The sequence below is a fragment of the Pteronotus mesoamericanus genome, unplaced genomic scaffold (assembly GCF_021234165.1).
Source record: "Pteronotus mesoamericanus isolate MK-2021 breed Mesoamerican mustached bat unplaced genomic scaffold, CSHL_Meso_final contig_73, whole genome shotgun sequence".
Classification (NCBI taxonomy): Eukaryota; Metazoa; Chordata; class Mammalia; order Chiroptera; family Mormoopidae; genus Pteronotus; species Pteronotus mesoamericanus.
In genome coordinates, this window is record NW_026555245.1 from 31,223,355 (window position 1) to 31,251,330 (window position 27,976).

General features: G+C 35.1%; 1 protein-coding gene across 1 annotated transcript in view; it reads right to left on the bottom strand.

The window, feature by feature from the left end:
• The window catches only part of BNC2 (basonuclin zinc finger protein 2), a 410,152-nt gene that overhangs the window by 144,402 nt on the left and 237,774 nt on the right, over positions 1-27,976 (bottom strand). Inside the window, exon 5 of the mRNA XM_054583184.1 lies at positions 2,442-2,544. Within this exon, the coding sequence (XP_054439159.1) occupies positions 2,442-2,544 (103 nt within the window). The remainder of the gene's footprint in view (positions 1-2,441; positions 2,545-27,976) is intronic.

Here is a 27,976-nt window from a genome sequence, read left to right on the forward strand (position 1 = left end):
TAGAAGAGAAGACTTCACTGTTACATTTGCCCATGAATGGGGGAAGAGTGGGATTTGTATATCTGCATGTACATATTTTGAATTGCATATAGACATATCCATATTGTGGGGGAAAGTAAGAGGTCAAATTGAAAGCGGTGGTGAGTAAAGTAAAATCTGCGAAACTCCAAAATTAATATCCCGGAATCACAAAACTTATAATGACTCAGTAGGAAAAGCACCGTCTGATATAACAGAAATAGCTTGTTCAAGTTTGGTGAAAAATTACATCCTTTAGAAAACCTTAGAAACAACCATTGGCCAGGAATAATTTATGTTGTTCAAGAAGGAAGAAATATTGCTTCCCCCCACCCCCTTTCACTACTAATGTAATATGCACGTGGAAGCTGGAGAGATAAAACAAACTGGTGACAACAGTAAACTTTTATACTCACAAGGCTACCACAGCAGATAGATGATGGTAACACAATATGGCTTTGGAAAAACTGACAGCGAATAAATGAAAAGTCCTTTGTTTAATAGTTGACCCCCCCCTTTATTGTTCATCCATTGTCCATTCTGTTACTTGTAATATGTATTAATCTTAAAAGCGTCATATACTTTAATCCTTATAAGAATCCTACAAAGTATTATTAACCTTACATGTTAAAAAAAAAAGATGTAGAGATGTTAAACTGCATGCCATTGAAGTTGTAGAACTAGGATTTCACCCAATACCACCTCCATGACTCTTGAGGGGCCTGGGAAATAAGCTCTGCACCTACTGCCCTGCAAAGCCAATACTTCCTCAGGTTAAGAAGGATATTTAGAAAGTGTCATGGGCTGAACCGCGTTCCCACCAAATTCGTAGACTGAAGCCTTAACCTCCAGTACTTCAGAATGTGACTGTATTTGGAGATAGGGCCTTTAAAGAGGTGATTAAGTTAAAATGAGGTCAGGAGAACAGTCCCTAATCCAATCTGACTGGTGTTCTTATAAAAAGAGAAAATGTGCATACACAGACACATCAGGGACGTGCATCCACAGAGAAAAGATCATTTGAGGACACACAGAGAGGGCAGCCATCTGCAAGCCAAGAAGAGACTTCTCAGAATGAAACCAACCTTGAAAACACCCTGATTTTGGACTTGCAGTCTTCAGAAACATCTGACATTAAAGCCACCCAGTCTGTAGTATTTTGTTTTGTCAGCCCTAGCAAACTATCACAAGGACAGAGAAGAAATCATCAAATGTAGTAACAAACACAGACTGCGTAAGTTACAGCAGCTCATCTGTTGTTCAAAACTGTACTGATGGTTGTTACAGATGTTGGCCTTCAACTGAAGCAGGAAACAGTTCCGTCCCAGTGGGCACTGAAGGACTGTGGCTATGTATGTCAGGCACAGACCTTCCAGTACATTCCCCTCCTACTATGATGACCGCCTTCTCTCTCCCTCCCTCATAGAAACATGGCTGAAACGTCCCCACAAGGCTACATACATGCCCTAACAAGCAAGGTACATGATAAATTAAAAGTATTTCAAGGCACAGCCTAGTGGTGTTGCTTCAGATCTTGCTATAATAACATGACATTTATAAAACTACAACCTACCGGATATTTGACACAGCTTGGGAATGAAGAATATGCCCACTTAAGAGCCAATACCCCAGGCTGTCAAAGAAATATCAAGCCAAAATTTCTTTTACAAACATTATCTATCTTTTAAAATTCTATACTCTAGGAAGTAAAGAAAATATCTCTGCTTATTTATAAGTCTCCTTTTGTCTAAATATAAGAACAAGTGAAATGCTAAGACACACTGATGGAACAGCTCTGTGCATCTGGCAAAAAGCCTCAACACTTTCCAGCTTGGCCATGGGTCACCCTCGCACCCAACATAAACATACACAGAGCTCACACGCTACCAATGCTGGCTACCCCGATCCCAAAGCAACCTGAAAGGAGTTATGTTTAGATTATTTTCTCTGATACCAGCCAAACAGTGTTCCCGTTCACTTTTGTCATCTTAGACCATACAAAATTTAATATCTGGGAGGATAAACTCAGCCCCTAACGCATATGACAAGGGTAGGCACTCATCACGAAGTTCTCAAGCAAAAAGGATTTGCCAGCTTCCCTCTGAGGTCTAGGCCCTGGAAGACCAACTGTGGTATGTCTGAGTTTCCATCAGGCTGGTTGATTGCTGGCTCCTGCTATGTTTGGTCAGAATCCCATGGCCTAACAGTGCTATAAATATCTCACTCTTCTGTTGAGAACTCCTCACCTAAGCCTTATGCCTTGGAGCTGAAAATATGCTATTTTGAGGGCTACAGGATGAATGTTAACTGACACTTGGAGCACAGATCACCCCTCTCTTCTCCAGACCAGTGACTGTTCTAAAAAATATGCATATTCACATGAACATAACAAGAACAGAAAGAAAGGTCCAGATTTTCCTCACCATGTGCCACCCAGCCATGTTTACACTGATCGCAAGTCCTCAGGTTAATCTTCCCCGGCTGAAAACATTCACACGTGCAGTTTACCAGTGTGCAACGGATGGCCTGAAAATAAAGGAGGGAGAAAAGTATCAGCATCTGTTCAAAGGTACTACATTTTACTAAGTAGCTTCTACTTCCATTTTTAAAGTCTTCATGTTGGTAGAGGCCTGGAGAGCTTTTTGATGCCAACAAAATCTCTTATAAAAAATAAAAGAAAATAAGGCTCATTCACTAATAGAATATTTCATGTCATTCATATTTAACTTTTAACTTAGAAATATAGAGTAGAATAAGAATAAAGGATTATTTATTCTACAACATGCTCGATTTATAACATCAGGATCCAAAAGAGAAAAAAATATTGCTGCTAATCCAATTTAAGTTTATTCATTTAGCAATAATGCAAAAAATACACATTTGAATATGACAATGTTTAAGTGAAATGTTGATAAAAGTAAAATAAAAGTAAAACAAAACATAGGAATATTATTAGGATGTTACTTTTCTTCTGCTGAGTTTCATTTAATACTTTGTTAATCTTTCAGAGACATTTTGAAAGACATTCCACTGGCTCAAAAAGCCTTACTATAATGTATACTTCCAGTATTATTTATCACTTCTCCGTTCCTTGTTTTTACCCCTTTGATATATTAATTCCACTTTCATTCCTATTTTGAAAGATACAAAACAATCCTCCTTTTATTTTAATGGTGATGTAAGAAAAGTCTAAATTTGTCTTAAGATCAGATAGAGAATAGGAAAAGCCATTTATGTGAACACCTTATATCTGGAACAATCCAACTGGATCTTAGAAAACTGAAAAACACACTAAAAAAATCTTTTATTACTTTAAAAGTACTTTTAAATATCATCTTACCCATTTATATTATAAAGTGAATCCATAGAAAATTAGCATAAATGAAGTGTAACTTTTTTATGGATAAAAACCTATACTTAAGAGTTGTACCAAAGCTGACCTCTGCCCTAGACTACAGTTAATAAATTTATCTCATACATTTAGTTCTAATTTGCATGAAAATTCTGAAGACAGAAGGGATTTAGTCTGATCATTCACAGATTAACAATCTACTGTAACTACCTGAACTGCCAGGAAAAGATCTCTCTACAACTTTATATGCAATCAATGATTGCTGATTTGGGTGAAGGGGGAAGGAGGGCAAAGGCATGGGGCTACCTGAAACTGCAATTCTGTGCTTCAAAGCTATGCTCACTTACATACCTCCAGATGCTCATATTCCTGGAATCATTTGGATTTTTATATAAACTGTTTCATTTGTAACAAACAGTACTTGAGATATCATTAATATCTCATTGAGCCAAATTCATTTACAGAGAATGAGACTGAAGAGGCTCTTACTCTTCCCTATGTTTTAGATCAGACAAGTTTAAAATATTTTTATTTCATTGATGAACATTATATCTGTAGATTCCTATTCGGTCTGATGTTAAAGTCCTTGCTGAAGGTTCCTTTCTTACTTCATCTCCATCCCTGATTTGCTCCTCTATTACCACTGGGGATATACTCAATTGTGTAATCCGCTTGATATTTCAAGGTCTCTTACACTGTCAACAATCCAATTACATATTAGCTAGGTTGAAAAACTTTGCTGTATGTATTAGTGATTAAAGGAATTACTAGTAATATGGACACAAAAGGAAATGCTGACTAAGCAAGAATACATGTATGTACAGGTTATGAGGGGAAATGTTCCTCCCAAAATTTCTTACCTCACCTCCACTAGTTACCAATTAAACATATTAGAACATCCCAGACTAGGTTCTTTAACTAACATGAACATTAATTAATGAACTCACAACTTGATCAAACCATGGCGAAAACAAAACAGTTTAGAGAACAGTGTTTGCACTAAAAACAAGCACTTAAAAAAACTATCCAATTATCCAGATATGGCAACCAAGTTGACATTAAAATATTTATATAATCTAAAGTGTAATAATAAAAACTTCCATAAATCCTTAAAAACAAAATGAAACAAAAAAACCCCTTGCATTACCAAAATTAAAGAATGACCAATAAAAAGAGATGATCTCTCAGGGACTGTATGTTAGACACAAAAGACATACATATTTTATTTGATAATACTTCATTATTTTATAAAAATAGCCTAATTTTTCATGGTATTTAAAGCACACTTCTAAAATTTTTATTTATCGATTTTAGAGAGGTGGGGAAAGGGAGGAAAGAGAGAGAGGGAGGGGGAAAGAAAAACATTGATTTGTTGTTCCACTTATTTATGCATTCATTGGTTGATTCTTATCAACCAAACCCACAACCCTGATATAGAGAGGCAATGCTCTAACCAAGTGAGCTACCCGGTCAGGGCCTAAAAGCACACTTTTTAATTATAATTTTATTCAGGACCTGAACAAATTAAGAGATTGTGGAGTTGCCTTATTTTTATGTATATGTATTTATTCACTGGTTAAATCACTGATTCACTTACTCTAAGTTAGCTTATGATTCAAATATTTTCTCTTCCTAAATAACTTTATACATCTGGCACATTTGGGAATTAAACTTCTCAGATCATCATTTTTCTTTATAAATTCTACTCTTTCTGTTCCTAAACATACAAACACTGGAACACCTCAACTCCTTTTGTATATAAACACTTAAGTACTGGAACATCCATTTTGTATTTCTATGAATTCCAGGTCTATTTGTTTTAAATCCAGATTTATATACACTACAATCATTCCTTAAGGGAATTATATATATTTAAAAAATATGGTCTAAATAAATATTTTGAGTTAAGAGAATATTGTGGCTTCAAAGGAAGTTTTATTCTAAATAACATTTTTGAAATGACATAAAACTTTGACATACTATTTATTCACAATAAAATAGAACCAATGTGATCACTTGCCAACTCACTCACACTTTAAAAAAATAAATTATCATAAAACTATCAAAGCCAGTTAAGCCTCAAAAATGTACATACTTCACAAGGAGAAAGTTGGGGAGAGCAGAAATGGGTAAGCTTTCATTTTTATGAGCACATTCACTTCTTCCTTCTGCTAATGTATGAGTGCTACCCACATACCGCTGGGTACTATGAACTACAGAAAATCCAGAGATGATAACAGTGGCACAAAGTGGCAGAAAGGGGACACCAAAAAAATGGTACAGACAGTTCAGTCAGATTGTTTCCACCTAAATAACACAGGGATCCTTATGTAGGTCAAGCTAACTAAGGCTGACAACCTGCCCCGGCCTCTAGGATCCTGATTCATCAAGAGTACCTTGTAATTCTTCCCTCCATTCTTACATGACCAGCATTCCCAATTCCCTTCAAACAGTAACAACAATAAGAAACTTTCTTAAGCCTGCAACTCATTAAAAGTAGTAATTCCTTCTGCTTACCTCTACCATGGACTTCTTGGAAGAAAAATCCATGCACCCAGCACCCAACTTCTGCTGCTGCTTCTCCACCACCTACATTTTATTTTTGCAGTCTGATTTCTGTTACTGAAACTGCTTTCTCCAAGAGGAATATTCTCACCACATCTGGTCCCCTTTCTAGTCCCCTTGTCCCCCCAGTCCTTGATGCAGCTTACAGCACTAACTTTCCTTCATAGAGATCAACTATCCTACTTTTTCTGGCAGCAACTTCTCACTCTCCACTGTAAATAAATACAGGTGTTTCCCATGACCAGGCTCTTCTCTCCTTAATTTGGCAACTCCATCCCCTCCTACAGCTTCAAATATTATCACTATGCAAAAATCATCACTTTAGAGCCAGGTACTATGTTAAGTGGCAGGAAATGGATGGCAGAATCCTTGTGCTAAAGGACTTTACAATCAGAGTCTGTGGGCAGGGCTTTAGAGGAGAGACCCTAAGAACAGAAGGGAGCACTTTAACTGGCCTGAGAGGCACCATCTCTCCCTTTTTATTCCTCTCTTTTCTTCTACAAAAGGTAGGGTTTGTTTGTTTGTTTGTTTGTTTATTAAACTATTATATGTAATTATTCATAATAGCTAGATTTACAGGATAACTGACCTTTTTTAGATCCTGTGCTACAAACTTTACAAACTTTAACTCTCTTAATCCTCAGAAAATAACACGAGGTTGGTACTGTTATCACCTTTATTTCATAAAACAAGGAAACTGAGGTAGAGATAATTAAGTACCTTGCCTAAAGTTGCTGAACTAGTAAAGTCTCAGGAATCAGGCCCAGGTCTGTGCAAGCGCTCCATCCCTCTGACTGGAAATCTTGAGCTACAGTCTCATTCACAGTTAGGCAGTTAAGGAGTAGACCCCTCCTCATGTCCACCACCACATTATCACTGTGTACTGTTAGCTTCTCCTCATCTCTCATTCTTCAATTCAAATAATACTCCCATTCCCCAAAGCCACTGCCCTCATCTCCAAATCAAGGCAAATTCCCCATTAGTCACCTGTTTCACAAGGGATCTTTCGGTCATTCCATTTACTACTGTTGTGAACATTCTAATTTACCTATTATAGATATATAAAATACTATATTTATACATCTGTATGATTATTTGAGTAAGGCCTGTCTTCCCCTATAAAACTTAAGCTCCACCAGGGCAGGGCAACCTGTTGGGTGGATAACGGATGCTCAGAAGGCACTTAAAGAAACATATAATTCTCTGAGCCCCTTTCCTGATCTGTAAAATGACAGTAACAATAACATCGCAAGAGTGTTAAAAGGCTTAAATAAAATAATGAATATAAAGCATGTGGCACTGTGCCTAGCAATAGTAAAAGCTCAGTAAATAAAAACCCACTTATGACCTCAAGAAACTTTCCACATATAATATTTGAAGTGTTTTTCCTTATGATTCTTCCCAATGTATTAAGTTTTTCCAACACCTTGTAAAATGCTTAACACATATTTAGTCTTAATTAATAAATGAACACTTTGACATAAATAAGGCTATATTATGCATACTATAATAGTCTAAAATGGGTATGATAGGAACTATTAGCTTTAATACCAGGGTTCAGAAATATTTATATGGGTGTTACCTGCCTCTTAAATGATAGGGTGGACTTCCCAATTATTAATCAGTTTATTTCTATTAATCATATAAAAAGAAAACATACAATTAAAACCAGTATATTATAAACACATTTAAAAGTATATCTTAAATACACAAAATAACTCAATTTAATACAAAAACATTTAATCCAGTTTTGGTTAGTATCACTTTCATATCTGAATATTAAAGAAGAGTGCATCTGAAATTAGTCTGGATGAGTTCCAAAGCCCTACTCAATAATAGATTCTGTTATTGCTACAACTAAAGTCTCTTTCACTTTATTATATTGAACTCTGCAAGTCTATGTGAACTGAACATCAATCTCCTCACAAATGACATTTCTCAGGAAAGCACAGATTGATGCTTCAGCTAATATTTAGTGCACCTCACAAAAGAACTATACACAAGGATAATTAAATCTATTAGCTGTTCCTTGTTTGAGAACACACACAATTTACTTGACACAAAATAACAAAAGGCAAAAAATAAGGCCATGGGCAAGTAGAAACATAAAACAGGAAACATTACTCTGAAGGGACAATCACAGAAAGAAAACCACTCCCACACACACCCAACAAAAAAACAAACAAACAAAAAAACAAACAAAAAAATCTACTAAAAATAAAACTAATTTCAGGTTTGGGTTTTGTCTTATTTGCAGGGAGCTCCCTTCAAATGTTCAAGTATCCTTGTCCAAATCTCCTACACGCAACTAAAACTCCTTAAATCCACCTTCTTCTTATTCCTTTCTCCAGAGTATACCAAGATTTACAACTTGGATTATGAAATTTTATTTAAGTCATTTTTAAATGTTTAATAGTTAAGTACATGACCTGTATTAAAACTAAATTACAGAAAAAGTTAATCATTAATATAGCATTCATCCTGTCCCATCAATTCCTACTGTAAATGTAGGTGGCATAATCTATGTGTATAAATTAATTGGCTATAAAAAATATCAGTGACGAGTTTCTCTGTTTTTAGTTTTAAAAAGAATAAATGTCTTAATAAATGAAATTTTCTACTTTGGAAGTCACAGGTAGGTATCATGAATATGTAGAAACTGGACAACTGTCCATGCATGGTGTCAAAAGTCAAATGAACATTTTTACTTGGTGGGAAAACTGTTCTTCAAAGACTTCCATCTAAAATATATATAAACAAATAAGTATGGGAAGTAACTCTCCCATGATTGTCGTAGAATACACTGCAGTAATTACAAATTAACGGCCATCAAGCATTATGAAGAGAATGATCTTGTACATGACCAAAAAGATGCACAGAGATTAACAGAATTTCCACACACATTTATACATCTTGTGTATGAGAGTCTAAGCAGTAACTCAAGCATTGCCACAAAGGTCCTAAGGAACTCACATGACAGTAATGGTGATGGAGTCAAAAAATAGCTCCCTGCAAATTTTCAGGACGGGGCTTTCCCCTTCCAATTTCACATGACTAGTACATAAAACTAAATGAAAAGAAAAAACTTCCAAAAGAAGTAGTTTGAGTGTTGGCTAACATTTGAAAAACCTATAAGACATTGCCTTTGCAGAAGAACTGAGAGTCTTAAATTTGGCCAAGTCACAATGCAGCTTGAGCAAAGAAATTTTTTTTTTTTTCATGGTGCACAGCTTCTGAGCTTACTTATGGCCAACATAAACTAGACAATTGCATGAGAAATTTACTTTTACTTGATTATAAAAATCGTAACACATAATGAAAGTAAATGTATATACACCTACTGTGCTACAGGATTTTGCAATAAGGTATTAAAACAAGACAAGAATGACCTGGCCAGTGTAGCTGAGTTGGTTCGAAAGTCATCCCGTAAACCAAAAGATTGAAGGTTCAAGTCCCCATCATGTCACATGACTAGACTGCAGGTTCAGTCCTTGGCTGGGGTGCATACAGGAATGATTGATGTTTCTCTCCCTGTCCCCATTCCCCTCTCTCTAAAGTCAGTAAGCATGTCTTCAGGTGAGGATTAAAAACAAAAAAATAAGAACGTGTAAATTGGATAGACGTACAGCATTAATCAAAAGATCCACGGCTTTTAAATATCCAAATACGTTTTCTAACTTTTAAAACCTAAGAAGCCTTATCTAACTCTAACCATAAAACTATTAAAATAAATCTACATTTGCAGTTAGTGGTTGTTTTCAGTATTTATAGAAATATATAAATCTGAATTTGAATGGACAGTGTTCACAAGAAGTGGTTATCAGTGATTATAAAGTGTACTGTAAAAGGGGTTAAGGTGTTACTGCAATGTAAATGTCACTACTCATAAAAGAACAATAACAGTATATGAGAAGCAATGAAGTTATTCTGTATGCTTAACAAAACCCATTCAAAAATAGACACAATGGAAAATTATAGAAAAAGTGTATATATATATGGCATTAAAATAAGTTAGAAATCAAAGGATTAACCCTTTTATAGAAATTTCCTTAAAATTTTGGTTTTTAATGTCAAATGAAGAAATAGCAACATGATACAGATGATCATTTTGTTGTACTTGTGTGTGCTGAAATTTCTTGATGTCATTTCAACAAAGAGATCTTGTCACTGAGTCAGAAAATTTGAGAACACATGGTCTGTCCAGACCCACAACATCATCTGCACAATAAACATATCTAAAATAATTGGAAGGGATTCACTGGGAAAAAAAGTAGTCTTTGAACACCATTTACTATTTAAAAATGAAGATTTAAAACCTACTTTTGAGTTTCTTTTAAAAGTTGAGTTTCTTTTAAAAGGTATGATCCCTTCCATTAACTGGTGAATGCATAAACAAAATATGCTACATCCATATTATGAAATACTATTTAGCCACAAAGAGAAATAAACTATTGATACATACTACAACATGGATAAACTTTGAAAACATTATCCTAAGTAAAAGGAGCCAGTCACAAAAAAACATATATGATTCTATTCATGTGAAACATTCAGAATACAGAGACCTGTAATGATAGAAAGCAGGTAGTGGTTACTTTGGGCTTGGAGGGCTGGTGGTGGTGGTAAGTAGCTAAAGTGTTTCTTCTTGAGATGATGAAAATGTTGCAAAAATGACTGTGATCACAGTTGTACACAACTGTAAATATACTAAAATCCACTGAAATGTACACTGTAAATGGGTAAAATGCATGGCATATGAACTACATCTCAATAAAACTGTTTAAAAGGGGGAGAGCAAAATTTCCCTGAATCACCTAATTTCTTTCAGTGGTGTTAAATCATTTAATTTGTAAGATATTTTTCTTCCAGGAGACATAATGTGGCATAATATCCACCTTTTTAACCCAGTAGGTCTTCAATATACAAATGCTACATCAGTGAATAAACAGAAGGCAAACAAAAGAATTTCACTGCTGCTTAAATTTGAAAATCCCTTCTACTATGAAAATGATAAAACCTAGTAGAGCCATTTAAAAATTATAATTATTTTAAAAATCTGTTGCTTCTTTTCTATCAGGAAAATCCAGGATATATTTTAAAAACAGTGTGTGGGGGGGCAGAGGATCCCTCAGTTTTTATGTTCAGCATACTAATATTAACATACTAAAAAAATTCTAAGAGAATTTGTTTCAAATTGACAATGGTGAATTTTATCATGTACACTAACAAAAATATTTATCCATTTACTGTGATGAAAAAAATTACTTCAGCAAAAGTCAAGAAATGAATTTGGTTAGGGGGAAGAGGCAAAGAGGGAGAACCATAAACTTTTGAATAGATGTTTATAGATGAATATGAATGTTTCTATGACTATGTGTGAACAGATAAATACAAGCAGGGAGAAAGGGACATAAACATAGGCACATAAATTTTCACAGACATGGATCCAATGAGCATCTGTAGTCATTATCTTATGACCACAACCTGCTATCAATCGACATGAGGAAGACCCCATTTAAATAATTTAGGAGTTCAGAGTAAAAATCAACAGCGGGATATAGCCAATTATATAAGGAAAATACCCACGCTTCTATGGCATCAAAGCATATGCAGGCTTTGGAGTGTGCGTGTTATGTTTTTTTCCCCCCAATTAAATTAGGCCTATGGTAATACAAGCTATTTTGTTAGGCTGTTAGTAATATTAGAGAAACAGGAAATGAAAGGCATTTCAATTTGGGCAGGAACATTTTATTTTCTTACCTAACAGTTAACAATTAAGATATTCCATTTATTGCCTGTGAGTTTACAATTTTTACAGACTATTTAGGCAGCTGTGCTAACATAACTAGAAAGGAAATATTCTTTCCATGAACATACTTATCATCTAATTGAAAATAAGGGATTAGCTCACTATAAAAAAAAAATTACCACATTTCAACTAATCTCAGTCTACATTTACCAGAATATACAACTTTATATGAGGAGCCAAAGCACCTCCAATATCATGAGAATGCTAGCTAAGTACTATTCATCTCATTTCACCTCAATGTTGAGTCAGCCATTTTGTATTCCATTGATACGTGTATACATTTTATTCATTTTCACTAATTCAATTTGAAAGGTGGTAATGTGATTACATTTCTCTGTGGCATTCATGAAAACAATTACTAATATAATATGATAGGGAAGACATTAATAAGAAAGGGATTTATAATGAGATGCAAGAAGATTTATAAACCTTTAAGCATTTTACAAAGAAATACTCCTCATTAGGCAAGAAACAAGACAAGATAAAGCTTAAATTCTGGTAGTATTTCAGAAGCAGCCTCAGTCTGGGGAAGAACGATTTGCATGATGATACATACATTGGTGACCAAGCAGAGATATGCAGCCGTAATCCAAGATTTATCCCATGCTGTGCCAAACATAAGACATCATCCTAAATCGATGATGCCTCTCCTTCCCAGACAGACAGCATGAGAAAGACTCCTTGAAGGAAGAAGTCCCTCTAAATCTTTATCCTCTATTAAAGGAGCCAGCCACACTATTTCAAATGACAAAGCACAATAATCAATCACTTACCAAGGGAGAGCATAGTTATGTGGATGACCTTTTAACTAAATTTACTCCTCTAGGTTTGTAAAAAGAATTTACCCCAGTGAAGCAACAAGGGACCTAAATTGTTACATTTTAGAATGTATCTTTTCTAATGACAACTTTGGTTACCTAGGCCAATTGAGGCAGTCTTTGTGAGACTAATAATACCCTATGTTTGCACAGTGCCATGAAGCTTGCATAATGCTTCAAATATATTCTTGTATTTAATCATTGAAATCCCACAAATTAGATATTTTTCAAACAGTAGAAAGTAAGACTCGGAGATGTCCTTAAATGGCTACAGCCAGTAATCCAGGGCTCTTTCCACTCTGCCTGTGTATGAGAGTCATGGAGCTGAATAATCCCCCTTGCTATCCTCCTGCACAGTAAGATTTCCTCAGATATTTTTTCAGTTCCAATGGGAGTTTAAGACCAAATTAGAGATGTGGATGAAACTATACACAGAGGGAAAGGAGTGGGTGAAGGTTTAAGCAACTTGAAAAAACAGGGAAACTGCTAAATAAGCAGGTAATTTATACTAGGATTTTCTACAAACAAAGACATGCATTTTAGACAGACAAGCAACTCTGAACACCTTTCTATGGAATTTTTAAATGGTTATATTAAGAAAGTCCAAATCCTGAAAAAAGTTAGAAAAAGTATTCTCAAGAACACTTGACTTACTTTACATCATCTTACTTCTACCTGTCTTGGGTTGCCCATTAGTAGTATATCTCAATCAACATCAATAAACATTTTAATACCTACCATTGTGCATATAACTGTGCATCATAATTATGTCTGATTATGAAAGAATATGCTTCTTTGCCCAAGAGTAGACACCACCTCAGGAATCATACCTATTACAAATAATAATAATGATGATATGATGAACAGTCGACATGCCCTCTTATACGTTATTTATGTTAGGTCATAGATTCCCCAGAGGTCTGTGCTGAGACCTGGACTGGCTTCATTAGAGTGGCACATAAATCACTAAAGGCATATCTCGATTTTACCACTGGCAAGAGTCACTGAGATTTTTCAAGTGAAGCCTCTCAGGTAATACATTTTTAAAAAACAAATACAATATTATCATTTTTTCTAAAAGGTGGTTCTCTTAAATTCAAAGGGGTGCATTCAAATGCTCAAAATAACCCCACAAATTTCTATGAAATCTATAAGCATCTGAGGATAAAATTGTGCCTTTGGGTGTTGAAAAAACATTATTCTCTTTTTTCTTTTAAGGATTAGTAGGTTTAAAAGACAAAGAGAGACATGCATTTAGAGAAAAAGACAGTGAGGAACAGGCCATTATCTAGCTGCTAACAAATGCTTCAACATCACTGGCAAACAGAGAGACCTATGGCTGCCAGGAACTTGGAGCCAAAGTCTTGAAAATAAAGAAATAAATAGAAAGCTTTGTGGAAAAAAGAGGGTGTCTTCCCGAATAATGTTAATGTCATCTTGGGCATGTGGACTGGGTTCACATGTGTGTCAGCTGAATCAACATAATGGGCTATAACAGCTTCGAAGCAGATAATATGGTCCATTGGGTCAATAATCCGTGAACTAAGAAGGATTTACTTGATAGACTATAAATGGTTCATAAGAACTCAAGAATCACTCCATCAGATCAAAAATCCAATTTTCATATGGTGCCTTTCTATGAATTAGCCAGAAGAAAGTAATAGCTCTGAAGGACTTCAAGGTCTATCAGTTAAAAATTTACTTTTTAAAGAACAGTGTAGAGGAGGAAGTAAGAATTCAATGTCTCTTTCTCTTGCTCTCCCACCCCCAACCTCTTTTAATGGGAAAAATACATTTTATGATGGAAAGCTAATATAACACAGGAAATATTCTAGGAGCTTTTCACATTTTCCTATGGGTGCTTGAATGTATGGATCCAAACAAATGAAATACACACACATGTGTTCTCTCTCTCTCTCTCCCCCTCTCTCTCCCTCTCTCTCTCCCTCCCTCCGTCCCTACCTCTCTCTCTCTCTGTCTCAACATACCTACACACTATGACTAAGTAAATTACAAAATTATTTTTAGGATAGCAACTGAAAACAAAGATTTATATTTTATTTTTGCTTCTTTACATGGTTTGTATTCTGGGACAACATACAGATATTGGCAAACTCATCTTCACATATGGAAAAGTGGGCAAAAGAAACCACAAAAGGTAAAGAGCAGAAACTACATTTTCAACATTTAAGAGAGAAGAGGATCAGTTCCTTGGATGGCTAAAGCTAATATGGCCAGTGTTTATAGGTTACTGCAAATTCTGCCTATTCTGGAAAGCAGAGAAATGGTAGCCTTTTATCCTATATTTGTGAATGTCACTGCATATTCACACTAGGTGATAGTGGGTGTAAACCAATTTTTAAAAAAAATGCAAGCTTATCTATGTGCATAATTATATTTACTAAATTTGTGGCAACAAAGAAAAGCAGAGAAAAAAATGCTCCAAACATATAACAGGCTGTAATTAGAATTCTTAACAAGAACGAATTCATTTACTAGGGAAGAAAATGTGATCTATCACCTCTTCCTCAAAATGCTTTTAGCTTCTCTTCATCATGAGGACAAGAAGAAGGAATGTTTTTCTTTTTACAGCAGTAACACTATATAAAATAATAGATGTTTTTACATCAAAGTATACTAGCTATTGACATAAGATTGGTCCTCTTAACTTTTACACAAGGGAAAGAAAAATTCCAATAATTCTGAAATAGATAGATAAAACTTTTCTCTGTAGCTACAGCCATGTACTATTATATGTAACTGCTTTTTTTTTTTAAGAGCCCTATTGGTGCTCTCAGAAGGATTTTCTTTTATACATAGCTTTATCCTATAATTTTGTCCCTGTTGGGCACGCTGCCTAAATTTAAACACAAACAGTCAAGCAATGAAGAAACATTAACACATTTACTGTGAACAAAAACTCCCAGTTGTACAGTGAAATTTTAATACATTTCAACTTATCTCTTTTACTAATGGGAAGAGTACAAACCCTGCAGGAATTCGCTCTGCAAACTGGTAATTACAGTAGACTCACTTTTTTTTATAATGCATATGTATAGTCAGACACAAAAAAACCCTGGCTGTCCTTTTGATGTAAGTTACAATAGGAATGTTTTAAAAATTATGAAAATCTACAGCAATTCTAAAGGAATGCAATATTTCATGGAAAACTGTCCTTTATCTCTGTATACGAACACAAATAGACATATATTTAGATTATCTGCTTTCCACACCAGAAGGCACAAGCTTTATCAGCATGTGTTTTATGTAAATTTTCCCATAATCTAAGTGGGAATTTACAGAATAAATTCATTCTTTTTATACAAAGCTAGATGTGATTTTTGACTATCATAATTTATCTATCACATAAAAATGATATTCTTTCATTCTATGTCTGGCTTTCCTACTTTGTTCCCTCTAATATCAGGGATTTAAATCTATATATTGAGATCTCATAGAATCTCTTCATTAAATAATTAAGGATTTCAAATCAATAATTTGTCTCTTAGTATAGGCATATGTGACCCTGATGAAAAAGACCATATGCACATACTTGCAGAGAACAAGAACCATACACTGTAATATTCATAACAGTAGCCCAGATAATTGACAGACATGAAGTAAAATCTCTGTTGCTATTCATATCACTTGCTAGACAGTTTATATTTATCTATCAGATTTTTGGTTCCATAACAACTTTCTAAGAAATTGAAATCTGATAGACTGCTAAGAGGCTATCAATATATAAGTCACATTAAATTCATGATTTTCAGTATTGGCATACTGCGGCGGGGGTTGGGGGGCGGAATGAAAGCAGAGATAGCTTTTAGGCAGACATGATTTTTATAATATTTTGTGAATTTCAAAAACAAAAAGTGAAGTTGCTAAAATGTCCATCTCTGACTTAGTATCAACTACAAATTCCAGGGTATCTATGTGAAAATGTAAATTATAAAACTCATGTAAGTCATACGGCTGACACTACCAAAATGTGCGAGTAGCTGTATGGAAATCACTTGCTGGCCATCCAACGTCAGGTGAGAGACTGATGAGAGGAAAACATCCTCAGAGGCTTGGCTATGGCAGAATCCACTCACCATTACAGGGAAAAGACATTTTAGATACACTCAAAAGAAGTGTCATACTCTAAGGACGCATACCTAGCTAGCGCTTCTAGGCAACACTAGCAACATTTTAACCTGGGGGCTCCCTGTCATAACAGGAAAAAAAACCCAAAACACCTCTCCTTCCCCACCATTACCACCTCTGTACTCCCAAAGGCTACTTAAATAACAGTGTGCCTAAAACAGAAAAAAAAAAGAAAAGAAAACAAAAGAAAAAGAAGACCAGGCTCATCACAGTTCAAGAGTTAGGCATTTGGGCATTGGCTCTGTTGTAGACAATGTGTATATATACCCGTGGGCAATACCTACTGCTTCTGTCTGGCAATGAAATGACACACTCCACATTTTTTAAAATGCCAAATACCAATACATATATAGTGTGTGTGCGCATGTGTGTAATTATATAAATAATGTTCTTTCTTTAAAGTCAGTTTTTATAGCTGTCCATTTTATTCCTTAATAAACATAGAACAAACAAAAGACACAGCACAATTTGGTTTTTTACAAAGCACCTCATAGTTTTTGTAAGATGACTGTTTCCTACACCATTTACACAATTAGCCTGTTCCACTTTGGTGAACCATAAACAGGTCAGGAAAGTATAATTCGATGATTTCACTTAAACATTATCTGAATATCCATACAGTTGACAGTGAATATTTTAACGTTTTATATTTGATCATATCCAGTAAATATGAAGCTATTGTTTTAATTATTAAATATAATACTTATGTTCAAGTTAATAATTGCCTGATGGCATGCCTCAGATATAAATATGAGTGACAGAATTTTAAAAGTGGGTGTGTATTTATATAGTTTTTTTTGTTTTTAGACTTCTGGTCTAAATAGATTCAGCTTTTTACCTCTTAATCAGAGATTAACAAATTTTAAAGTTAGACTACATGATGCTTATCTAGCCAAAGGCTAATTATCAAACATCATTGCAATATTTATCACCGTGAAAAAATATTTTAAATTGTGTATAAATTCATTGAAATAGTTCTCCTCTATTTAATTTATTTGCTTAATTTTAAAATGTCAGGGGGAGGAAAAATCCTACGGTGCTGAAAGTAGTATAAAGTGGTAGTGTTCTGTCAGCTACTAAAGCTTGTTTGTGTGTGGGGCCATTATACCCAAGTTAATAACATGAGGCTCTCTGCACACAGGTGTCAGATATGTTCCCTACCATTTGAGAAAACAACATATAAAGAACAGGGGTAGGAAATGTAAAACCTGGGCTAATACTGCCTCCAGTGTGAAACTGCTTCTTGCTTTATTTTGGAATGATGAAAAGCAGTGCTGGTGCACCTTTTGTTTTATTATTTAGACATCAAAGGAATTTGTACACTGAAGATGCTATTTACCAATGTGCTGAGAAAACAAAGTTTCTTAGCACAATCCCATCTTTTGCTATGAGCCACATGTTTCCACTTCTTCAAAAAACAAAACCCTCATCTATTAAATATAAAAGAGAACAGGTCTGTATCAGAATCATATGTGGCACTTTAGAGAGGTACAGTCGTCCAGAATTAATGAATTAGAATCTCAAGGGCACTTACACAACCCCAAGAAGGACTGTACCTCATCAAATTTTATACCCCAGGCACGTGAGAAGCCTCACCCTAGTCTCAGCTCTGTACTTGTTAATATCATTTTGATGCTTGTGAAAGGCATGGAATTGTGCTGAGAACTAAGCAAATGGTCTAAAATGTAAGATGCTCTGTTTCAAGGATTTCATGGGTGAAGGGAAATCCCAAACTTGTTTCTCATCCCTTTGGACACTGTGAGGGAAGTAAGCAGTTTCCTGAGGAAGCCCTCAGGAGCTTTTCTAATGTCAGAAAGCAGAGCCTCTCGCAGGGAGCTGTGGTCCAAGCCAACTGTTGAAGCAAGTTCCCATTATGTACTCCTGAGCCTGATACTGATGGAGAGGAAAAGAGGAAGCTAGGGAGGGCCAGGGCCTGGGTACCTAAATGGCTATCCGTTTTCGTTTTAAATGGATTCAGGGAAGAGGCATAAATGATTAATAATGACTAATCAATTCCCTTAGTAATTCCCTTCCTTCCTATTGCCACCATTCACCAATTTTCCAATACGCATTGAAAAAAACAGTTTGCCTACAACTGGCAATGACTGCAGTCACACCTTTCTACAGATGGAAGGCAGATAATACCTATACACTTAAAAAAATAATGTGTAGGAAAGTGTTTAAACGTTACCCAGCACAGTCCCTCGAATATATCTTCTCAGTAATGTTTCTCTTCCCTTCCTAGTTTCATCCTTTGTGTATAATCACTGAAGTATGGAAGCCATCAAGTTTTGACATAGTTAAAAGTTGCTAAGGACAGGGTGCTAATCTGTTTCATACTTTTTTTGTTATTCCAAACCCCTTATGGCAACTAAATCCATCACTCCAGACCTCTATGAATACAAAGTCAGTTCTTGTCCTAATTTACGATAATTTTAAGTGAATTGGGTCAAATGGCTCCCACACTGATTTTTGAAAGACTAATATGCCCTCTTCTGGCTTCTTATTAAAGAAAACAAAAATATTAGTTTATTAGATGCACTAAAATGTGAGGTAAAGAGTTGTCTGTTAATTTACTATATTTACTATTACTAATATTAATTACATAATAGAGATTTTTCACAGCTAAGTGATAATATTTGGAAGTCTCAATACTGTATAAAGTGAGGATACCTTCCAATGACATGGTGCTCAGCAAAGGGGCTTTCAATGAATTTTTCTCCAAGTCAAATAACAATGTTGAAGATGACATATATTGCAGAAACAGAGATGAGAAAAAGGAAAAATCAAAATATGTGTACCCAACTAGCAAAATTCGAGAGAAAGGCCTCCCCCTCAGTGCCACATGCCCCATCTCTGCGCCCACTGTGTGCCCATGCAGGCCTGCTTTCACAGCTCTGGCCGACAGCTATGCCAATTAGTGTCAGCTGTTGATGGGGTTTTAGCAACACAGCCTTTTGTCTTAGAGGAAGTAGGCTGCAACCACCAACTTACTGTACAGAGGCAACCTAACAACCCATTAGGTGGAAATGACTTTTCAGCCACTTCCTCCAGGGACTACATCAGAAACTGATGGCTTACACAGATGGGAACATTTTTACATTTCTATATTAACTACATCCAGGAAGGTGGATTTTTATCATTTAATGCTACCCAATCACCTCATCTCCTTTCTCCTCTACATTATTCCTTGCTTCCTATAATATTATTACATATGTATTATTATAAATTATATTATTATATAATATTACCTAATAAAATAGTGAACTAAATACTTTAGAAATAGAGGGCGCTGTCTCACTATGTGCACTAAGAACATTCTATGGGCCATCCACTAAAACTTTTGGGAATTGCTAAAAAAAAGAAATTTAATTACTGGAATATTTTTCTGGAGTAGTCGTCTGTGTTTTGAAAGCATGCTGATGGTTACCTTTTATGCCTCCAATTGTCAAACTGGTATTAGAATTGACTGAATCTATCAAAAACCAAAGTAATCCTTCTCCTTGGTCTGGAAGAGAATGGAGGTAGGCACTGCAAATAGGAATGTCCACCCTTTTGTCACAAAGTCAAGGCTGGGGCCCTAACCTAGCATTATACTCATGGGCATGTGTTATAGTACTAAAAAAAACCATAATTTACCTCCATTCATAGCATCAGATAGAATGCTGTTGCTCTGCAAGAAAACATGCAATCAGATAAAATTTGAATTTTAATATTCTTTAAAATGTGTATTCAAAAACACACATAGGTTTATTAAATGCAACCCATGCAAATATGTGTTAAATGTTTTAACAGCCAGGTTTGTCCTAGCTAATCCACTCATAAAAAGTCCATGTGCAAAACTGTTTAGCTGAAGAATACCACTTTAAAACATTAAATATCCACATACATAAACTTTATCAGCAATAAGTATATCTCAAGCACTTTCATAACAGAGATATCCAACAATCAGAACATACTTTTTGGTCCAAGATGCTTCAGTTTGGACAGAACCAAAAAGACAGAGGAGGATGAAAGTACTGTGAAGTCTGGCAATAACATGAGGTTTTTCAGTAATATTTTAATTTTAGGTGAGTTTCAATACCTCAAATCTGCTGTAAGTGTTCCTGCTCATAATCTAAGCTGAGTTTATTATTGCGGTAAGAGATGTAAATTTTTCTGTTAAGGTTTTTTTTAAAACGCTCCTCTAGAACTCTGTCTTACAAATTAAATCTCTTATAAAACATTGTATTCTCACAGTCCTGATGAAAACATGTTTAGATATTTCATATAAATCGACAATTCTTTTCCTTGCTAAAATCAAAGATAAGAAAGATATAAAGGTATATAACCTCTAGTAATGTAAAACTTCGTATGAGATTGTATATTAAACAAAATCTTGTGTAAATAATATTAAAGGTCTCGAGTTTTATTTGATTTGGATGTTGGCAAGATAGTGAATTCTTTCTATCCTGTTCAAATTAGCTTACAGTTTGAAAAACACTAACAATTCTCCTGCCTATTCAACAAAATATAACTTATTATAAAGCAGATATTTAGGCACTATTTTAATGAGAACACCACTCTCTTAGTCTCTCTTTCTCTCTCTCTCTCTCCCCCCCTCCTCTCTGAGTGTTTATGTCCATGGAAATTTTTTTAAAAATTTTTTAAAAAGAGAAGCAATGCTCTGTTAATACCAACACATCTTAACACTTTTTAATTTTATAAAAGCAACACTGAACTACTATGTTTATTTTTTAAAAGCTACCTGATATAATTTGAATTCAAAGCCAAATTCATAAAACTTTCTTTAGAAATAAATTATTTTCAATTAAGATCTTGTAAGATAGTGCTGATGGCTTCACAACACTGTGACTGCACTATAAGCCACTGTACTGTACACTGTAAATGATGAATTTTATGTTATATGGATTTTACCTCAATAAAAAACAGACCTTGTAAAACAAAAGACAAAAATACTTCTGAGTGTTGGTCTGTTTTTATGTGTTTGTTTTACTTAAACTAATAAGGTCACTATACCAAACAAATTCCCCAATTGTTGGGAATTATAAAAATAGAGTCTTTTTAATGGATACATCTCCTTCAACACAGACTAATAATGTCCTCTCATACATGTCAAAGAAAAACTCACTATTTTAAAAGCAGCACATTTAACACTGACAGCAACTGCTTTCTTTAAAACACACTGAATAGGCAGTGTCAATACAAGAAGGACCTAATACGCCAGAAATAAATTGTTAAGGAGAATAAAGAGGTGAAATATCCTACTACAAGATACAATATTTTTAAGAGTATATTCTTATTTTCTTTTTGTATTTCATATCCTGTCTAGAGAGTTAGATAATAGCACTGGCCAACACTTCTTATGCACTTAGATACCAAGCATTGTCCTAAATACACAGAAAAATTCATTTAACCTTGACAGTTACCTTATCAGGGTATCTTATTACAGTATTGTTTCCTCCATTTTGCAGGTAAGAGAATCAAATCACAGAGACATAAACGAGCTTTCCCAAGGCTGAGCCAGGATTCTAGCTTCTGCAAGTCTAGTCAGGGGTCCAGACTCTAAACCACTAGGCTTTACTACCTCAAAATTCTTAAACATTTATTTATGTCCTACAAGCGCCATGAAGTAATAAGTGCTATTTCCCTTAGTTAATAAAAGAGTTAGTCCAATCTCTCTAGAACTTCTTTTTTTAAACCAGTCACTTAAAAGACCCACTCAGTGAAGGGAGGAAGGGTTTATAACTTCAATGACAAGCAAATTTTGGGTCCTAAGGTAAAAGAAATGATTATTTAAAACTAGCCCACATGTGCTATTTAGAACAGTGAACGAAGAAATGTATAGAAGACACAATTGAAGAGAATTGGGGAAAATAGTTTTTAGAGGCATTCACTTTAAAAGATCATTCTAGCAGACACTCTGAAGAATGTATCAGCAGGAAATAAAAAGGTACTCAGTTTTTTAAAAAGGGATTCACTTTGATAAAATTAATGTGAAACCTCAGAGAAAGAAAAAATTGAGGAAACAAGGAGAGCTAGGGTTAGACGATAATACAGCAATATAGAGGAATCAGGAGGATGTTCTTATGAGGTGCCATTTATAGCAACATAGGGCTCAGGCCACACTTGTAAAGTTGGTCATAACCATTTCAACTTCTTTAGGTGGTTCATGTATAAACACAAAGAGCTATGAAAAATGTTACACTGGGGGGTGAATAAACTATTTAATTATATTTTTATGGAATACATTTTGAAGGCAAAGAAAAGTACTTTTGGTTTTTCTACCTTACTAATCTTTTTAAATACACTGAGAAACTAACAAGTACTTGAACACAGCGCAGTGTGCTAATGTGTTCATATACACTACACAGACATTTTTACTTTCGGAAGAGGTCCTTCTTAAGATTTCTTGAATTGGAGGTGATGTTTTTCTACCCTTTCGAGGCAGTTCAGACTTCCACATGGGAAGATCCTTAATATTCTAGCCACAAGTTCTAAGAATCTAATTTATAAATTAACTAAAATTGACATTCTTTTAAAAAACACAAAACAAGGATAAGAAACTTGGCTCCCACAAAAGGTTAGCATGTAGGCACAATTTTTAATCACTTAGATAGGGTGTGTGGGACCCCCAGCTTATTCTTATTACCATTTATCTACTCCATGGCTTCTAAAATCCCCCTGTTGGAGCTGGTGGCCACAATGCCAGTAGTGACCACACAGCACTGTTTACAGTGAGTAAAAAAAACTTTCAAGAAACTTTTAGCAACTAACTCACACCAGAGAGAAGCAGGTGAGAGAGGAGTGGGAAGCCTATAATTAACTAAATCTACACTTAACCTCCATTTTCCAAGAACAGAGAAAGATTCCTTAAGGGTACTCCCCACTTGCTGTGTGGCCTTGTGCAAGATACTGATCTTCTTTGAGCCCCCAATTCTTCACTTGTAACAACAGAATGATACTATTTTTTATGTAGGGTTCGTATATAGTATGTTAATGATCATTTGCTTAAACAGCTTCCACACAGTGCCAGACACACAGTAAATGATAAATTTGAAAACTATTATTATATGAATCCTTATCTTATACAAAATAAGCATTAAAAATACATTTTATATAAATAATGTACAGCTGTGAGACATACAGTTTATATACATATAATATGCCCTAATCACTTACTATATAAGCACATGTTGTATAAACAGAATCTGACAGGAGGAGGTTGCCAGAGAGACCTAAAAACCGTAGGTGCTATTTCCAATCTATCATTCACTGGCATATGAACTTGAAAGAGGATAAAATCAAACTCTACACTTCAACTTCCTCTTCTATACCATGCATGAGTAGGATTATGCTCTAAATTACCTCCAAGCTCTGGGTTTACACATTTTATAATAATTTACTTGCTTTTATTATGTGCTTATACCTCCTAAATATCATACCTCTCCAACATAAATTTAGTCTCCTGAACAGAAAAGAGCATTGGGTTTTGGGAGGCTTAGAACACTACCTTGTGAAACGAAGATGCTCAACACAGGCTGTCTGAATGAAAGGCTGCTTGATGTAGAAGGCTGGCTAACTCTGATCACTGATTGACTGGAGAAAGTGGGCCTTTCAGAGACCCTATTCATGAGCTCAAAGAGCTTTTCTAGCAAAGTTGCAAAAAATGAAATAATTAGTGCAACAAATATTTTCTAAGTGCCCACCCTGTGCCAAGAACTACAGATGAAGATACTGTACTGTAAGACAGTATCCTCAGAAACTTATCTGGTAAGGTAAGTAAGTAAGCAATTTAAAGTAGAATAGGTATAAACACAGGACACTATGATGCACAGAAATGGTGTATCCCTAACCCATCTTCTGGAGAAAGAGACAGCTTCACTGGGGAGAGCTGGAGTAGGAGCCTAAAGGCGAAAGGAAGCTTGTGTTCCTCCAAGGGAAAAATCTCGAACTCACCTGGAAAACAAGCTAAATATAAGGATAGAGAAAGTGCACAAATCATGTACACCATGCTAAGACTAAGACTAAGACTAAACTTTATTCTTTTATCTTTAGAGAAATGGGGCAATGTCTCCTCTTCTTCTTTTCCTTATGTTAGAGGTAGTAAATGGACAGTTAACATGGCCACAAACTCTTCAGGCATCTGGACACAGAGTTGTAGCCAGGTGATGCGCCTTGTGGAATGGGTGCTATCAAGCATATTTTTACTCTGATTCTTAATCAACCTAATCTAAAGAAAAGTCTTTTCTGTAGGACTCCCAGAAAGAGTGGGGTTCTTTTTCTTTGTGGCAGCAGTGTTCCCTCTTCCCCTCCACTTATTTCACCATTAAGTCTTGAATCCCTTACTGGACCTTCCTTCTAGTCTGACATTTCCCTTGTTCCCTGGGACTCATTGTCCTCAGTCTTGAATTGAGAGGTAGAAAAAAATAGATTTGACTGTTTTATTCTTATTGTTCTCTGCTTCCCACTCAATTGTCTTTTGTCTGAGGATCACAAATTCTTGAAAAAATGAGTCACCTCTATTTTATCCCTAAATAACAAATCTCATACATATTATGGGTAAACATAATATATATCCCCAACCATTCTGCAAGAAAGGCCTTGCAACATAACACAGATATCACACAGTGCAGCAGTGAGGGAGGAGAAAAGAAAGGGTGGCAAAGGATTCAAAGCACCATGTAACCACACCAGAAGGATTACAGCACAAAGGAATGTACCTAATAACGCAACTGCAGACAGATATGCTGAATCTGAGACATTTTAAATTATACTCATGGAGTGGCACTTGGGAGTCCTCTTTGCTCGTTTAATGGCTTTCGTGCCTGCCAGACACACGACTGTAATTAGAGTCACTAAAACTTGAGAAGAATGACCAATGAGTAACACTTTTCCTAAATATCCCCAGAAGGAATCTGAGGTTCCCAACAACTTATGTATGAGAAGAAAGAGTACACTATAGATATGAGGTTGGAGGGGTAAGAGTCCTGTGAGAAACCAACAAAATACTTAAAAGGTTGTAAAATTTATCAGGGTTATATGAGTCTGTAAACTGAAACAGAGATAGGTACATATGAATAGTTTACCCAACAAAATTTAAATAGAATCAATGAGGAGGATACAATATACATCTGAAAAAACAGCTTCTATCTGTTTTTAAATAGTCATCTACTCCATGATAAACTTAATTCTTATTCTAATTCAAAGTATATTTCACTGTTTCATGCCTCACAGTTCAAGACTGTCAGCATTTAGAAGACCCTAAGTACATGGCACCTTCCCAGGGCACCCTGTCATATACATACTTAAAATAATTAGTCGTGACTATATACCCATTTCCAAGATGATGTATATAGAGCAGACACTGTTGCTTACCAGCACTTAAAAAAGATACTTAATTTGTTATGATAAGGCAAGGAGAAAGTAGCTGTCAGTTAGGTTGCCATTTCTGTCATACTTTTTAATAATATGGCTCCTGTAATTACACTGTGGTTCTTTATGTTAACTCAGTGAAAGCTTGCTTGCTTTTAGCATGAAAACAATTTATGAAATTATAGAAACAGACTGAACACAGCAGTTCATTTGTTGAAGCAATTATCCAGATCCTTGTCAAAAAAAAAAAAAAGTACAAGCAAGAGAAGACTGTGATGTGCAAAAAATGGTTCTAATTCTATGCTCTAATATGTACAATATGTCTGTGGTTGTGCTGAATTATGTTAATAAACTGCAGCCGAAATATATTTGTCACAACACAAAGGAGAGTCACTATCAATCGTCCTGCCAGATACTTTAAATTAGTCACCAAAGGGTCCAGCCAGAATTTCCTCTACAACTGCAGATGAAGAGAAATGCTCGTTGGACAGTTTTTCCAGTGGGGCCAGAAGGATTTTTATATTATTGTGAATTAACTGGAAAATGACTGTAAAGTGAACTGTGGCACAAATGCTATTTTTAAGTGACATTTAAAAATACAACCCTGGACACCAATCTGATGTTATTTCTGACTCGTTATCCATCAAAACCCAGGTTCCCGAGAAGCTTGAGAAAAGGGGAATCAGGACACTTGTTGCAGGGAAGGTGAGGGAATACAGCAATCAAGTGATGCCACGATTACTGTTGAAACAATTGTATAAGACCAAACAACTTCCAAGGTTAAAAGAAGTTTCACTTCATACTGTTAAATCAAGAATTCTACAATTTATTAGCATTTAGTCAATAAATAAGTGGTAAGAACAGCATTATGAAGCTATGTCATCCAAGTTTCACTAAATATGTTTTCCAAGCTCTCTGAATAACTACTGTTAGGTTCAATTTTTAAATGCTCTACCTGCAGAGTACAGAAACTATTACTGATTTAACTCAACTATGTATCTATTTTCAAAATTCTTATGCATGTAAATTTATCAAATAAATATTTCACAAGAAAATGGTTCAAGGAAAAAAATTACTTCTGCATACTAAAAATAACCTGGTCTCTTTCTTCCAACTTCACCACAGAACTTCAATAAAATCACATTACTAAATGTTTCCTTTTAATTATTTTAATAGTTAATTTGCAGGAGGTGAAAAGGAGAACAGAGATCTAACACTAAAATAAAATGAAGTGCTAGAAAACAGAAGCTAAAAAAAAAAAAATCTCCAAGCTCAAATTGTGAATTGTGCAAAGTGTTGTATGCAATAAAATGTGAACGTCGCTCTTTCTCTCCACATCTGGACATAGTTTAGTATACCGATTTCCAGAAACCAAGCAATTGTCCAGTCTGACTAGCCCCTTTCATTCACAAATAAACAATTAATGGAATGGGCAACTAATTTTCCAAGTGTTCATATTCATTAGGCTGTTTCCTGAAATTAAGTATCTGCCTCATGATATAATACTGTACACATTAAGCAGTCTCCCCCCCCGCACCCCTTCCCCAGCCACCCTTCTTATATCAAACTTAGAGAACTAAGCACTGGTATTTCTACTCTCCTTCCTCATAAGAGACTAAGATGGGAAAATTAAATTTCCTCAACTATGCTAAATAAGTACAAAAAATTAAAATATGACGAGATACCCTCACCAATTCTTAGCAAGATTTCTATTCTCGTGAACCCATCGATTCATTAAATATTTATCAAACAACTACTATATAGTAAGCACAATTATAAACCCTGACTTGTAAACATAAATATGTCCTTGAGGAATCTATAACTGAGTAGGGAGATAAAACTGACCACAAATAAGAGTGCTCTAAAGCAGAATGTGATCAATGTGACAAA